General features: G+C 34.0%; 1 protein-coding gene across 1 annotated transcript in view; it reads left to right on the top strand.

Annotated features, from left to right (window-relative positions):
- Window positions 1-16,388, top strand: part of LOC148951486 (bumetanide-sensitive sodium-(potassium)-chloride cotransporter-like) — a 115,174-nt gene that overhangs the window by 44,096 nt on the left and 54,690 nt on the right. The window contains exons 6-12 of the mRNA XM_089090905.1: window positions 740-993; window positions 2,376-2,490; window positions 4,883-5,022; window positions 6,958-7,158; window positions 9,289-9,520; window positions 11,838-11,959; window positions 14,030-14,165. Of these exons, the coding sequence (XP_088947031.1) occupies window positions 740-993; window positions 2,376-2,490; window positions 4,883-5,022; window positions 6,958-7,158; window positions 9,289-9,520; window positions 11,838-11,959; window positions 14,030-14,165 (1,200 nt within the window). The remainder of the gene's footprint in view (window positions 1-739; window positions 994-2,375; window positions 2,491-4,882; window positions 5,023-6,957; window positions 7,159-9,288; window positions 9,521-11,837; window positions 11,960-14,029; window positions 14,166-16,388) is intronic.

Raw genomic sequence — 16,388 nt, 5'->3', positions numbered from 1 at the left:
TTTTGTTTGTTTTGTCACACGAGAGTAGTAAAACAAAAGAACTTTCGGCTAAAATTACTGCAAAGAATTTTTATCAAAAATCTTGGAAAAGAAAATCGATTAAGGGCAAGGAGCAGTTCTCCTATTTTTCTATTATTATTTTTAGGTTTAAATCCCCTTACCTACTTGAAAAGAGTTCCCTGTGCCATAAAAAAGCGTTCACAAACAAAGTAGCTAAATTGCAAAAAAGTGACATCCTTCCTTGTTAAGATTAAATAAAAAAACAAGTTTTTTTAACTGAAAGTAAGGAGCAACATTAAAACTTAAAACGAACCGAAATTATTCCGTATATAAAAGGGGTTGTCCCCTCCACAACGCTTCGCTCTTTACGCTAAAGTTTTTATTGTTTTAAAAAATAGTGTTGTGACAGAGTCTAACTTTAGTGTAAAGAGCTAATTGACAAGACTACAATTTTATAGCCTTGATTAGGGTTTAACTTTATATCAAATATTTAAGTTTTACTTTTAGTTTGGCTGTATTACTTCAAAAATCAAAAAAGGGAAAAAGATGTCTGAAAAATGCCCTTTCAAATACATTTTCTTAATGTTAAAGCAACTTCTGAAGCTGGAAAACAAGCTGAATCTAGACTCATATGTGAAAGCTTAAGATGAAATAAATAAAATATTCGAGAAGAAAATATTTCTATTCCTGTTATGAAAATCCTCATTTTTCCCTCGCTCACTTATTTTATTTGTTGCAGGAGGAACTTACTACATGACATCCAGGTCTCTTGGTCCTGAATTTGGGGCTTCAATCGGTGTTATTTTTAGTATAGCAAACGCTGTCTCTGTGGCTATGTATATAGTCGGATTTTGCGAATCTATGAATGATCTTTTAAAGAGATTTGATGTGCAGATTGTCGATGGTGGCGTTAATGATGTTAGAATTATTGGTGCAATTACCCTGGTTGGATGCACAATAATCGTCTTGATTGGTATGGAATGGGAGGCAAAGGTAGGAATTCCTTTTTGTTTGTTCAGAATTTTAATTCAAAAGTTTAGGAATAGACTGAACAGACTTTTTAACCACCAATTGGCTCTAAGGCTACTGATAGGCAAAATTAAATGAATAAGTACTGTTTATTTTTTTTTAGAATTTAGTATTAAGCTAGTTGATTGAACCTCAGTTCTGCATGTTAGTCCTCACACTGCAAAAAAAAACTAAAATTGAGATTCAATTAAGATTTACAGCGCTGAATGACCAAACAGATTTTGGATGTTGGAAAATGAGCGTTGACTTCTTTCAATGTCATTGATTATTTATTACTAAAATGCACTTTAAACATGCGCGTAACAGGAAAAAATGGAGAAGAAGGTAATTTCTGGTCTTTATTTTACTTCATCGGAATCTGATTAAAAAAAACCAAGCCATAAAAGACCGAGCCATAGGTCTTACTTAAATGTCAGAGGCAATTGGGTACATGTAATTGGGTACAAGTGGTACGTAAATACAAGGCAATTGAATGCATTTTTATAGAAATCAGAATCTCATATCTGGCATAAGAGCTGAAGTTTTCTTGGAACAGATATAGCTTCTAGCGGCCAAGTATTCGCTTTCCCAAGCCAAAAATGAAACTATTCCACATAATAACCACATACTTTTTTAGTTACGCTTACTGCATGAGTCACTCCTTACGTAAAGTTTGTTACCACGAACTGTTTGATCTACGTCATGGAAGTATTTTCAATCTGTATAATTGGAGAAGCGAAAGCTCGTACCTAGGCCCATGCCTCCTCAACTATAGTTATTAATTTATCAAATTTATTCTTTCTGCAAGATTTGGAGTGCCACGAACTATTTGATGATATGCCCTTAGGCCTGGTGAATGGGTTTCCAATTGTATTCGGAGGTGCATCCCTGAAATAGTCCAAATCCTCAAGAGATAATGCTCTCTTATAAAATAAAGAGTGGCCAACCTTATAATAGTCTTCAGCAAAAGAGGAGATAAGCCCAAAAGGGTTTGAAACCTGAACCTCTTGGCAATTAAGCAAAGAAAAGGATGTGTGCCTCTTCCAGAAGACCAAAAACTAAAAAAATCATTTCGAAGAAAATGCTAACTTTTCTGAAACAAACAGTATTTTCTTCTCCCCCCTGAAAATATTTGAAAACTGGAATTTATTGTTTTTACGGGCACCCTTGGTAGTCAGGGTTGCCAATTGACACTCAGCTGCCGGGAGAAATCCTTACTAGTCTCGAAATTTGTGAATGCAAGTCTTCCTCGGAAAGGTTCCAGAGGGCTCCCTTCGTTGATAGTGTCACCAATATACATGCAGCTGACAAGTGCCACCCAACCATTTTCATTTCAGTCGTTATTAATTTTTTTACTTTTTTTTCAGGCTCAACTCGTCTTGTTAGCAATATTGGTCATTGCTATCCTTGATTTTTTCATCGGAGCATTTCTCGGTCCTACTAGTGATGATGAAATTGCGAAGGGCTTTCTTGGATTCAATGGTAAGTTGTTTAATTATGTCTCAATAATCTTACAACTAGTTTAGTAACTCAAAAACTGAGGAAAACCGTCGCATAAACTAGCCAGCGTATTGAGGAGGATCTGTTGTTTTCACGCGTTTCTGATGACCACATCTATTTAATCTGCTTAATTGTACTTGTTTGATATGCCAAGCTTTTAGTTTATCGAGTGCCCAAAAAGTCACTCAGGGTTTTTCTTTGACAAGCTATTTATTTTTATTTGTGTGGCATTTTTGTGTCATTATTAACGACGTGGTGGACTTACTAGGGGCTAATTTGTATTAACATATCGTAATATCTTGCATTAACTTCAGCATTATCAATTTTTTACACATTATAAATAGGAAAAAAAGTGGTATTTTCATAACCATATGACAACAAATAACATTAAAACTGAGAATTTTAAACTTTAAGTTTAAACTTTTAAGTTTTCAGTTTCACACGTTCGTCAGGCATATTGCAAGGAAGTTTATAGTTTTTAAATAGTCTTCTTGTTTTAGGAATCCCCCCCCCCCCGATTCTACTTGAAGTTGTTCCAGTCCATGTTCATCTTTTCCAAAAACAATTAAGTGTCAGATTTGAGGATTTCTTGGTTCGGCTCCTTGAGTTCTCTAACGATACTTAATTGCAGTTACACACTATCGAGCTTTATCAGAAAAATCAAAGATCTGGGCCCTGATTTCCTCAAATTTGTTGTTATGGAACATTATTTTTTTAAAGGACACGAATAAATGGGTGCGGCATAAAAGGTGTAATTTTCAAACGCATTGCTTTCATAGCTTGCTTACGCTTAGCTCTTATGGGTGTCTCGTTTATTCACGGATGGGGCGAAAGTACCGATTCCGTAACAAAATGTTTACCAAATCTTGCTTTTCGTCTTCCACTTTATCTTCTGTGAGGTGAGGTCCTAGATCATACAGGTAAAATTCTACTTTAGTTACTTTTGGCTATCTTGGAAAGGGGTTGGGTTAGGAAAATGAAACTTTCAAGGATGGGTCTACAGGCTAAAGTATGTCCTGGGAAGGTATTTTGAAGTACTAACCTAAATTCCCTGTCCCTTTGGAGGGCCCTAAAATTTGCCTACGTGACAGGTTTATACCTATTGAAATTATAACAAAACAACATTTTACCTTAATTTTCATTTATCAGTTTCTTTTTCTCTGGCTTTAGTTCTAAAAATGCAATTTCTGTTATTTGAGTAGAATTTTAAGCCATATCAATGTTTTTTTTCAAAATTTAGGAAATGTATTTACATATCTTTAAAACCTTATAAATTGGGTCAGAGTAAAGTTGTGAAGCTGAAAACAATTTTGTTGTACTTCATTTAAGCAGAAGATCTATTTTGCAAGGTTTCACTTTCATAACACAGATTTTTAAAGGTCATCAAAGGTCAGGACTCTCTAGAGGGAGAAGGGGTGGAGGTAGTTAGGCTACTTCAAAATATCTGCCAGGATATACTTTAGCCTGTAGACCCATCCCTGAAAGTTTCATTTTCCTAACCTAACCCCTTCCCAAGATAGCCAAAAGTAGCTAAAGTAGAATTTTACCATCATACATCCCTTAGAAGCAGATTAACACTTATTTCCATGATGTAAAAGACTACTTCCATCTTTTTGTTTTTATTGTAGCTACAATCAAAGATGAATACATGCGTATAATGATTTTAAACCATTTAAACCCTGAGCTGCTCTAAAGTAACCCTGATCAACATTTATTGGAATAAAAAGAAGAAAAGAAAAGAAAATTCTTCGGTGAAAATGCAAAAAAAAAACGCACATTGCATTGAAATGGAAGAAAATGAAAGGCCAGTAGAAAAACTTGACATTTGGGAGAGGGGGAGGCATCAAAGGCAACTGGGTAAATACGTGATTCAAATAATTTGTTTTTTGCAATTACATGGACCCTCGTAAATAGATGGTTTGGGCAGAGCTACTTTGATCGGTTAACTTACTCACTTGAAGGGAGTTTTTTTCTTCTTATTTTAAAGCAAGTTTTAAACTTCGGGAAATGCAAGAGACCTGCTTTAGCATTACAATGAGAAAATGACCTCTAACAGATTAAGAGACCATAGATGAATTTCTTCAGTAATGTATTAAAACGCAATTCGATTGTTTGCTAATTTTTAAAATTTCTTAAAAACCTACGAAATTTTACTGATAAAATAATAGCAATATATGGAACCTGGGCGGACTCAGTTCCGGAAATTCCAGTAACATCGTGTGTCTCATCAGAAACCAAGTTTGACAATACTAGACTGAATTTCAAATTCAAAGAAAAAAGTGTATATGCACATAGCATCATATATTTATCTATATTAATCTGTTTGTTTGTTCGTTTTCATTTTTTTAATTTGCTTAAACCAGTATTGATCTAGGGACCCTATTTGACGAAAATTTGTGGTCAGATTATCGTGAGGATGATGGTGTGAATTACAGCTTTTTCACCGTCTTTGCCGTCTTCTTCCCTGCAGCTACTGGTATCCTAGCAGGAGCAAACATTTCAGGTGACCTCAAGGTAATCTTTTTTTCATAGGCTTGAAAAATAATATAGGATTTTTCAGGTTTAATTGACATATCCAGGATTTTTGTTCTGAGTTCTAGTACTTTAGATTGAGCAAATTGGGAGTTCAAAAGCTCGAACGAAGGGTTTAATTTTCAGTCTTAAGAAACGAGAAGAAGTCTTAAGAAGCGAAAAGAAGCAATGTGTATCTTTGAAGACTACATTTCTGAAATTTCATAAGCATTGGCACCGACATTCTCCTGAGAGCTAGAGCTTGGAGCCGCATCACCTTATCTCGATAAATTTAAGGTAATGTGATAGACTAAACGAGGATTGATGTAAACTAGAGACGTCAAGCCATTGTTGGGCTCTCTGAAATTCTGAATTCCGAAAATTTGTCAGCTAAAGAATACTGAGGATACCCATGTTCAGCCTGAAGAATAGGGCTAAAGATGTTGTTTTGTTGTCTCGAGACACTGATTCAGTCACTTAAGATGCTGATCCGACAGCTCTTGACTCTTTTATTTAGCGGGGTTGTAGTTGAAAGACAAATCAGTTTGAGGACAAATATCAAGACATTTTGGAGCAGTCAAGAACTACAGTAAATACAGAATAATGAGAGCGAGAAATATTTCAAAATCCATTAGTTTAAACCTTAAAATGCAGGTTAAAAACGTTTTAACAAAAAATATATGTTCCAAACAAAAACTAATAAAAAAGTTCCTCCATTTTCAAGGCACTGAGATAAAAAGAGAGTAGTAAACTTAATTCTCTTATAACCGTTTCAAGAATGAGGGCTCATTTAGGTGTATTTGCAAACCTTAAAGGTTTGGGGTTAGGTTAGCAAACCTTAAAAGGAGCAAATGCCAGTATCAACTGGCAGCTGCAGCTATACTGAAGAAGCAGCTGTACTGATGTGCCAGCACTATTGTTTTCCCGGATTAGTTTTATTTACGTGCAGTTGTTCATAAAATTTATTCTAACTATTACCTAATTTCCGTGCTACTGTTTGGACACCACCCTGAAATTCTCCTTGTGTTGTTTGGACAATTTTGATTTATCGCTTGCAGTAGTCGCCTCGATTTTTTCCTGTATACTTTGTCGTTGTATTTTGAGTGTTCAAAATCAATAAAATGTCTGCTGTTCAAAAACCTCAATAATTGTGAGTATAATTGTTAGCACTGCACAATATAAAATACTGATATATTTGAGGCATATCATCTCAAAAATAGTTTTTGAAGAGGGAAAAATAATAAGTAATTAACTTTCTTGTGATATTTATTTCTAAAATTGCGGCCAAGGTTTTATTTTGGCCGCATAGTTTTTGTGCGTGTAATTAGAACGGCTCAACGTGAGAGTTCAATATAATGTTGGTTTGAACCCAACGTCTTTTAAAAGAAAATTTTGGATCCGACAATGACAGAAATTCTTATTTTGCACGGGCCCAATCAAGAAAGCCTTTCCGCAAAGGCACAACTACGATTACACCTATGTCCCGTTTAAATCGGTTCTTTGTAGTTATGTCGTAATGAAGAACTGAGGACGCCTTTACAGGAAGCTGAAAATCCATGCATCCAGTTCATGGATTTGAGTAAGTAACTGTAGTCTAGTGGCGCAGAAACCGTCTTGTTTCTCATCAGAATTCTCAAGGGTTACCCACAAACTACTTAATACTTTAAGTTTTACTTAATTAAGTATGGTTCTGAAGATCGTCTACAATCAGAAATTATTTGTTTGACCTCTATCCCGAATAAAATATTCCGTTGTTATGTTAAAAAATGGCAAATATACAAGCATAGTTACGCATAAACTATAACAAAAACAATAGTCACGAGAAGTAAACAATAATCCTCCCAACAACTCTTTTCTTTTTATCTCTACCGAAATCATACTCCTTGAAATTTATCTTCAATAACTCTACATTCACCTAGATTCATTTTATAATTCTAGGACGCATCATCTGCTCTCCCAAAAGGAACTCTTCTCTCCATCCTTATTTCTTCAATTGTTTACGTGGCTTTTGCCTTCTTTTGTGGCGCCACTGTTGCTAGAGATGCCACTGGAAACGTAATTGATCTAGCCAATGACTCTTGGTCATTTTTGGACTGCGAGCCGAATGAATGTGCCTGGGGTCTTCATAACAGTTTTCAGGTGAGTTTTCACAAGCCTTTTGCAAAAGCCGTAGTTGATTAGACGGATCGTAATTTTAAATTCAGGTAGTTTCTTTGTGTTGAGTTTCACAAGTTTCAGTAGTCTCGATAGATTTTCCTATTTTTAGTTAACTGGATTCAGTTTTATATTACAACTTTCTGTGTTGAGATGTTGAGTTCTCTTTTGAGTTTTTTGTAATGAGTTGAATGGAATATGTAGTATTTGTCAAGTTCTGCATTTTAAGTTGACTGGGTAGAGCTGCCCATATTAAGTTTTATGTCTTAAGTAGACTGGGTTAATATGTCTATGGTTGTTTCCTGTGTTGGTTTGACTGGGTTGAATTGTTTTTACCGTGTTTAATATTTTGAGTTTCCTAAGTTTATTTGTCCCTTTGGAGTCTTCTGGGCTTAATTTCTTATGTTTCATTAACTGGGTGGTTTACTGTGTTGAGGTAACTGGGTCGAGTCTTCGACCCAGTTATGGCTGAGTTTTTGGTGGGCTGCTGTTCTGAGTTTTTGGCGTGTGTCTCTCTTTAATTATAAAACAGGTCTCATATTTTTAAGTTAACTTTATTGTGTTAGTTTGTCGATCGTGAGTAGCATGAGCTAAGTTTTTTTGTTAATTGAGTTTGTTTTATTTGCGTTGACTGTGTTGAGCATCCGATGTGTTTTACTGTCCGAGTTAAGTAGTCCTGTGTTCAATTGACCGTAGTGAGTTTTAGTTTTGAGTGTCCTGCATTGGATTGACTACGCTTAGTTGTCTGTTTTGAATTTATTATTTTAATTTGACTGAGTTGAGTTCCCAGGGTTGGGTTACCTTTGTTAGGTTGACTGTTTTCATTTACAAGTTTGATGATTCGGAGACTCAGTTTCACCTCCAATCATGCAATATTAAATAATTTGGAAGATTTCAGTTCTAAGAAGGTGTATAATAACCATCTTTTCTACTAAAAGGTATCTGTGAAGAATGGACCAGTGGCATAATTTGGGGCACAAGCCCTGGGAGTTTTGAGTTTATTTTTCCCATGAAAGTGCATTTTCTAGACTTATCTATTTGAGCTAAATGGCTTTCTCTAAATTTTTACCCCATGTTTCCCAGGGAAAACACAAAAAAAGGGATAGGGTGTTTCTAACGCATTTTAACCTTTAAAGAAGGCACTAGAACTTTAAATGTCAGATGGAACGAGCCTTCTCCCGGGTGTGGGGTTCCAATTTATTTTGACCTTAAAAGAGGCTTTAACTTTCAATGTCACATTGAGTGAGCCTCCTTACAAGTTTTATTACCATCGTTTCTACGCAAGTGGCATAAAAAAGATGCGAGACACATCGCTATGTTCTTAGTCGGCGCTGCTGTATTCAGTTTGATTTTTTTAAATAAATAATCTGTCAAGTGTTGGATGGAACCAATTCTTCCAATTGTGAGGCTTCCACCTCATTTGGTGCTTTCGAACCTTTCTAGGGGAATATTTTAAACTGAAGGTTTTGTATTTATGTTTCTGTGCTTTTTTTTTCCTTTCTTTTTAATTTACTAAGACGAAACATCACTCTGATCTATGGGGCTTCCGCTACGTAAATTGATGATTATTCATGTAATTTGTAAACAACATAAAATGTTTCATCTCTAATTTTTGTAACGAATTGAAGCAAATTTAAAAATTACAGTTTTATTAATCATGGTGTTAATAGTTGACGCTAATATACATTTGAAGCATCAGCTGTGCTAGAAAAAAGTCATTAGAAAATTGCTGTCATTAGAACCTTTACACCATTTACAAAGTATGAAGATTTTAAAATGAGCTTTAAATAGTGAATAGTTTAATAAGCAATTTGTGTTCTAATTGTCTGTTAAGCGTCAGTTAAATACAAATTGATACTTCCTTAAGTGTAATTATCTTTAGAATGTAAAGGCTCCAAAATTGTCCGTATGAAGCCTTAGCCTTTTGTGTTTTTCAACCCCTTGGGTAAGGGTTATTGACAAACTTTTTGACTACTTCCAAGCATTTGTTCATTATAATCAACAAATTTATCAATTAACTAAACCATAAATAATCGATGAAATAACCCAATTAATAAATATTTGTTTTTTTTTACCTCATCAAATATAACAATTTTATTTTCGTTTGCTTTTCAGGTTATTGAAACAGTCTCCGCTTTCGGTCCCCTTATCTTCGCTGGATGTTTTGCTGCCACTCTTAGCTCCGCCCTTGCTAGCTATGTCTCCGCCCCTAAGATTTTTCAAGCTGTTTGCAATGACAACCTGTATCCAGGCATTGGATGGTTTGGCAAAGGTTATGGCAAAAACAATGAGCCTATCAGAGCATATGTCCTAACTTTTATCATTGCGCTTGCAGGCATTGCCCTAGGTAATTTGTTTCTTGAACACAATCAAACAACGAAGAAGCTACGCTACACAATGACAAATAAAAAAGAAAGGGAAAAAGAGACATGGATGAAAATATAACAGAAAAAACCATAACTGAAAAACTAAAATATTTGAGGTGTGACAAAACATATTGAAAATGTAGTAATGTCAAAATCAAAAGTTTTTCAGTCCATTGCTTTACTTTATTGAACAAGGATTGCCTAAAGATTTAAAATATTTCAACCACCCATGTGTCTAATATTTTTTAAACATAAGTAAATTATGTTGCAAAGTTTCAGAAATACGTATCTTATAGTTTACTCAAAGAGAAGAAACCATATTAGTGAATGGTGGAAAAATAATGAATGGGAATCGCTCGTTTTGATTTTGGACAGCAATATAGTTTGTAGATTATTAATTTATGCATCAGACATATTAGTTTTATAAGAACAAAAGTTTTATCTCTTTTAAGTAATTTATAGCACATTTCGCTAATAAACACTAAATTATGAATATTGCTTAAATAGCCTGATAATACTTTCTATGGCACAGGGATATTAAAACGTGATTGCCAAGATAAATAAAAAATCATTAATAATAAAAGAGGAAAAATAGACAAGGTATAGAACGAAATAAAATTTGAAAACAATCAAAACTTTTTTGGAAAAGAATCCGAAAAAAAGGAACTACTTCTATTATTGATACCAAACGAAGCAAGCATTTGAAAGAGGTCCTACCCTTGCAGATTTTTCCAGTACCAGGGGACAACTACCAAAAATCAGTGTTTGCGGGCGTTTTAGGTAGCAAAAATATAGCATCATCAGTCTTTTGTCATCCCTTCCGCTTGCTCAGACCTCCGATCCTTGGGAATAACGAATATAGGGCCTAAAATATCCCTAGCTACAGATCTTGCACCAGAATTGGCAGAAGCCTTCTTCAATACTTGTAATGATCTTCTTTTATGATTATGTTATGCTTTCTGTTTGTAAAAAAAAGCTTTCGGTTCATTTTTTACGATTGTTTATAGCCAATTTTTTGCTCATTTTTAAGATTAAATTAGCATTTTGCCTTCAAGATATTATTATATAAAGTTTTGTTGGACAAGAAGCATCTCATACAATTCTGTTAATTGCAAGTTAGATTGGTATTTGTGACCCTGTTCAGTCGATGCTCAGTGGAACATTGTCAACCGATTATACAATTGTTCGCGAGTGGACACCCTTTTCAGCTGAGTTAAACACTGTTCAATGAAAGGGATTAGGATTATTACTTTGCAGCATAAAATGGCCATAAATGGCCCCTCGGTCAGAGCATTCTAAATTCAGTGCCCCATCCACTTGGCTAGGGCGACCTAAGGGCGGTATTATGTAAGTGGATCCTATTCATTTGAGAATAACTTGGTTTTAGTAACCCTTTTAAGTGGATATTCAGTTTGACATGATTCACTAATGGCACTATTGAACATGAGTGGAAACCTCGTTCAACTGAGCTAAAAACTGTTCAATAGAAATGATTATAATTATTAATTTTATTAACGATTATAGTAACTTATCGATGTGTCATTTCTTTCTTTGTGTACTATACAAAAGCTGCTAAAAATCAAAACGTGTGCTCTGATGAGCCTTTATCTCTGTGACACCTATGCCATCTATGACATTATTATCTATGACAGTATTATGACATATGACAGCATTATTATGACAACTTTGTTCATTGCCAATTAAATTGGAATTAAGAATTCTGTTCAGTTTACCGCTGAGCTGAGCTTTTCTACAAAGAGTATGTAAAATTGGAAACAACGGTGCTTTACTCACTTTTGCTACTTATAGTGAAGTATTGCCCAGTAAAACTAAAACAAGCTGAATTTTGATACATAAAAATCTGAATTTCAATTAAAGATTTTAATTTATTTGATCCCAATATAATATCCTCAGAAATTAGGCAGATTTTTCTTTCTATACAAAAATCTACACAAATATACCTATTCGTCCTTTTGATAAAGAATTCTTTTACCCATGACCCGATGAAACCCAAAAAATAGAAAAAAAGATTATTTAAAAATTAAATGTCTTATTCAAATTTTTATAATTAACTTTATAATGTTGCACGGCAAAGCTAGTAGGTGTTGCTCTGTTTTCCCAGAAACTATCATGAGCAATATCGTTTTCGCACACTCTCTGCATTGTTCATTTCATTGACGGCAAGTGTTTTTAGGAGTGAACCCTATTCTGTGTAGACTTATGGGCATATACAACCCTGTTGAATCGAATGTTAACTCGAACACGGTTTAGTTACGCCATTTTACTCTCTTTTTTAAGGTGAATTGAACGCAATCTCTCCACTAATTTCAAATTTCTTTTTGGCTGCTTATGCACTTGTCAATTTTTCAACCTTCCATGTCAATTTAATTAAGCCTGTTGGTTGGAGACCTACTTTCCGGGTAAGAGCGTTTTTTTATATTTTTACATTTTTTTTATATTTTATAAGGGTATTTTTATTATATTCTTATGTCTTAAAAATTAGTGCCACCTGCCCAGGAAACGAAAGTCTCTAAATGTCTCGCTCAAGACTTTCTAATGATTCACCATGTTTAAACGTTTGAAAATTTTGCAGAATTCATTCATTAATTCATATTAATTTATACGTTTGTTTTATATTTGACTTGTAATATTCTTTTATTTCTGCGCGTTTCCAGTTTTAATGCCACCCTTCACTTTTCGAATTCGGTTTCGGAAAACTTTCAAAAAATCAATTTCTGTTCATTTTTTTAAAAAGATTAGAATATACAAGTTTCTATCTAAAGTCAAGAGTAATGTTAAAACTTGTTTTTCTCGTCAATCATATATTCTGAGAGTTTCCAAAACTAATTGTTTGGTAAATCGTCAAAAATTTCGTATACAGTACATAGTTTTTCATCGCAAAAAACATAAATCTATCGCTAACTTCTCATATTTTCGAAACATTTGTGATGATAAACTGTTTTATTAAAAAAGTTTTGGTGAAGGGGGTTTCAACCCTAACTTCCTCAGATAGAATCTAATTTTTAGAGATAAATATAGAAATTCATGGAAGTCTCATTGGAGAACACCTTCCGTGGTTTTGCCTTTTTTTATATTATTAATTTTCGTAAATTTTCGCGCTAAAGTATTTATTATTTTAAAAAAAGCTTCCCATTCTAATTAAACGATCCTTGTGTTTCAGGACTTTATTAAAAAACTGGAACAAACAGTCAAACATTATTGCAAAAAGCAATGTATTGAGGGGGGGGGGGGAGAGAAATCCCTTCATATACGGAATAATTCCTGTTTGTTTTGAGTTTTAATGTTGCTCCCTTCTTTCAGTTAAAAAAAAATGTTTTTTATTTAATTTCTTATCGTTTTTCAAATAATGCAGGTGAATCTGGCTCACCCTCTATGAAACTTTCCCTCGCTAGAAACTCCTCCGTGGTAAGTTGCTCCCACACAAGACAATTCCATCCTTACTGAAACCTCTCCCCCCCCTCTTCAAAATTTCTTGCAGACGATTTAGTCTGAAAAAATATCCTTGGCATACTTGCATTTGAAAAAAGACTTTAAGATCTAATTGTTTTTTCGATCACTCCCAAAATTCCCCTTCCATGGAATTTTTTTTCTCAGAAATAAAAGCAGGCTGAAAATTTCCCCCGGAACATTACCCCGGAACATCACCACATGCAAAATTGAGTTGGCGAAGAGAAAGTAAGACAAATAAAAAGAATTTCGTATAGGAATTCTTTCAAATTAGCAGTATTGTATTAATGACGCCCTCCAATCTTTTTGGTCACTTTAAAAGGGCACCAGAACTTTTAATTTTAATTTAAATGATCCCTTTTCCGATGTTCTATGACCATTGGTTCGATATGATCATTCCCGTGGAAAAGAAAAACAAAAAAAATATTAAAAATAAATAAACACGCATCCATGATCTTTCTTCAGAAAAAATTTCACATTTTTTCAGATCGGAGCTTGAAACCTCTAAAGTAGGGTTCCCTGATACGCTTAATCTGATGGTGTGATTTTCACAATGTTTTTTTTTTACTTTTAGTGAGTGTTTTCCGTTTTTTTCGAAAATCAGGGAAATTTTCTCAGGCTTGCAGCCTTTTATGGGTAGCACTAAGCTTAATGAATCTTTTATATTTGGAATTAGCATAATAAGCCAATTATTTTGATATATCTATTAATATCAAGTTCCCTTTTTAGAGGTTCAGTTTCTATTGAGCCGTATCATTCCTTACTTACAGTTCGTTACCACGCATTTTTTTCTATACACATCTTATTTAGGAGCCTTACAGACGAAACACTGATGAATTTTGTTAGCTCCGTTTTGCGTTTCATACAGGTGAACTATCCACGTCGTTTCATTTTGTTTCTTTTCTTTCTACTCGCCGTAGTCCTGTTTGTTTCTTCATTGTTGAGATTTATCTCTTTGTTGTTTTTTAATTATTTATGCTTATATTTGTTAATTATTAAGCAATATATATTTGAAATTTTAGTATTACAACGGCTGGGTCAGTTTGATTGGTGCGATATTATGCATTGTTGTGATGTTTCTGATGAGTTGGCCAACTGCACTAATCACATTTGCCGCCTTTGTTGTCCTCTATCTTGTGGTTGTCTACAGAAAACCTGGTAAGCAGCATGTATATACATCGTTTGTTATTATAAATTCTAGTAAGGGTGAGCTTAAATTTTCTTTGCAGATGTGGTTAGAGAATTATCATAAGGATTTTTTTGTAAGATGAGAGCTAAACAGACATATTTATTGGACATGGCAGGGCTTGAAAAGAAGAAAATGCTGAATAGTGGAGTGTTAAAAAGGTTTCTAAACTGCAAGTTAGATCTCGGTCTGTGCAGCCCCCAGACCTCTCTTTTCAACTAGTTTAAATCCTGATAATTATAATACAAATAAAATCTTTAATGGCATTTTATGCTTCCTTTTCGGGGATGTTAATTTATGAAAATTGAGACGGGCAGGGGAGAGCAAGAAATTTTTTTTCAGAGTCTGGGGAGTGGGAATTTTGCTGATTTTTCTTTATTTCTTCCGTAAAAACAACAAATAAAAGTACTTTTTTTAAAAAGAAAACACCAAAAAAAGTATTCTTCAAAATATAGGAGGAAAAATTCTAGTGGAAAATTGTCCCCTTTGTTCCTCCCTCTAACTGAGGCGGCTCTTTCCATGGGACACTAAATAAAGCTATTTAACACATGCTACGGAATTCCACGTATATAATGGGCATTGACAAATTAGATAGGTTGATTATCTCTACTGTAATACAGTCTCCAAAAGCTCTTATAATTAGAAAAGTATGTGGTAAGTTAATAATGTTTGATATATGTAATGTAAAATTTAGGAAGAACAATAGAACAGTGAGTTGAAATAAGTTAAAACAAGGGAAGGTACATGACAACTAAGATATTTTTCATTGATCAAATTAATAAATCATCAAGTTTTTTATTCTTTAAAAGTGTACTTCATGCCGATGTTTGCGGAATTTCTTATGGAGAACTTAAGCAGTTTATAAGTATGAACAACTTGCCTTCCCACCTTTCCCTGTGTGCGGGTATGTAAATTGGATACAAATTTTACTTGATCATTTATTTTCTTAGCCGGCATTACCTTTTAATTTTTCTTTTCATTCTTTTTTACTCTTATAAATATCATCATTATCATTATTGTCGATCCATTTATCAATATTATTATAGAAAATTGATTCCTAATTAAAAAGAAATTCAATGTTTAAATTTTTCAACCTTGCCAGGCAATTCACCGACTTAGCTGTCATATTGAAATCCATCAGCTTAAAACCTTTAATTGTTTAAGCTAAGATCTAAGCTTAGGCTTAAGCAAAGCTTATACTTTACACAGAGAAAGCTAAAAAAGCCATAAATTGTACGAATAAGTATGCTCTATTAAAAACTTTTCCAAATTCGAAGACGCTGGCAGAGCCCTGTTTGACCTGTCAAAACTGTCATTGAAATACAGTTTATGCCTGAAATATAGCGTTGAAAGCATTTGTTGACACATAGGGAGGTGTAATTTTCAAGTAGAAGTGATTTTGATGATTTAGTATCTTTGTTTTTGTGACAGCTTTGTGGGTTAAGCCGCGCCTTGAAAGTCTTGAGTACTGCGATTAAAACGGACCTTTTGCAGGGACTTGCTTCTTTGAGAACAGTGACCATCTAGGCAAATATATCTTAGAAAAAGACACCGCTCTTTAAAACTGACCCCCCCCCCCTCTGATGGTTTTGGGCAAGCAGAGTTGCCTTTATATTTTTCAACTGCGATAGTTTCATGCCACTCTCCCATTTGCCTGCTTCACTTTGGTTTCTTTTAGAGTTAATAATTTATCTTAATCAATTAACAAAATTTATAGTTTTGCTTTATTTTCGGATGATCTGGTACAAATAATTTGTATTACGGAAAAGCGGGATGGATGGATTGGTTATAAGCAGTGATACAAGACTTTCTATTATGTAATGCCCTTTGGGCTGTTTTGTTGAAAGTAATCAAATTGTCCTTAACAATCAACGCTTGTCCTATGAATTACTTAACCTAACTGCGGTATAAATATATCAGTCGTAATAACTGACTTATATCAAAAGAATTTTGATAAGTTCGAAAAAAGTCATTTATTAAAAGTTGTATTTCATAAATACCTTCATTTTCATTGCATGTAAATACTACAATGATAATAATTTCTCAGCTAAGAGGTCAACTGGTGGTCAAGTAAACAGGGTCAGACATACCAAAACCTGTAACCAGATCGGTTATTGTAAATATAGTCAAATTTTAGATATTCTGGAATTTCTCTGGTCCCAAAAGTAGCAAGCTACCCTCGAAATCTAGATCCT

The sequence above is a fragment of the Artemia sp. Qi Xiang Cuo genome, chromosome 6, assembly GCF_049724085.1.
Source record: "Artemia sp. Qi Xiang Cuo chromosome 6, ASM4972408v1, whole genome shotgun sequence".
Lineage (NCBI taxonomy): Eukaryota > Metazoa > Arthropoda > Branchiopoda > Anostraca > Artemiidae > Artemia > Artemia sp. Qi Xiang Cuo.
This window is presented reverse-complemented; position numbering and strand designations above follow the sequence as displayed.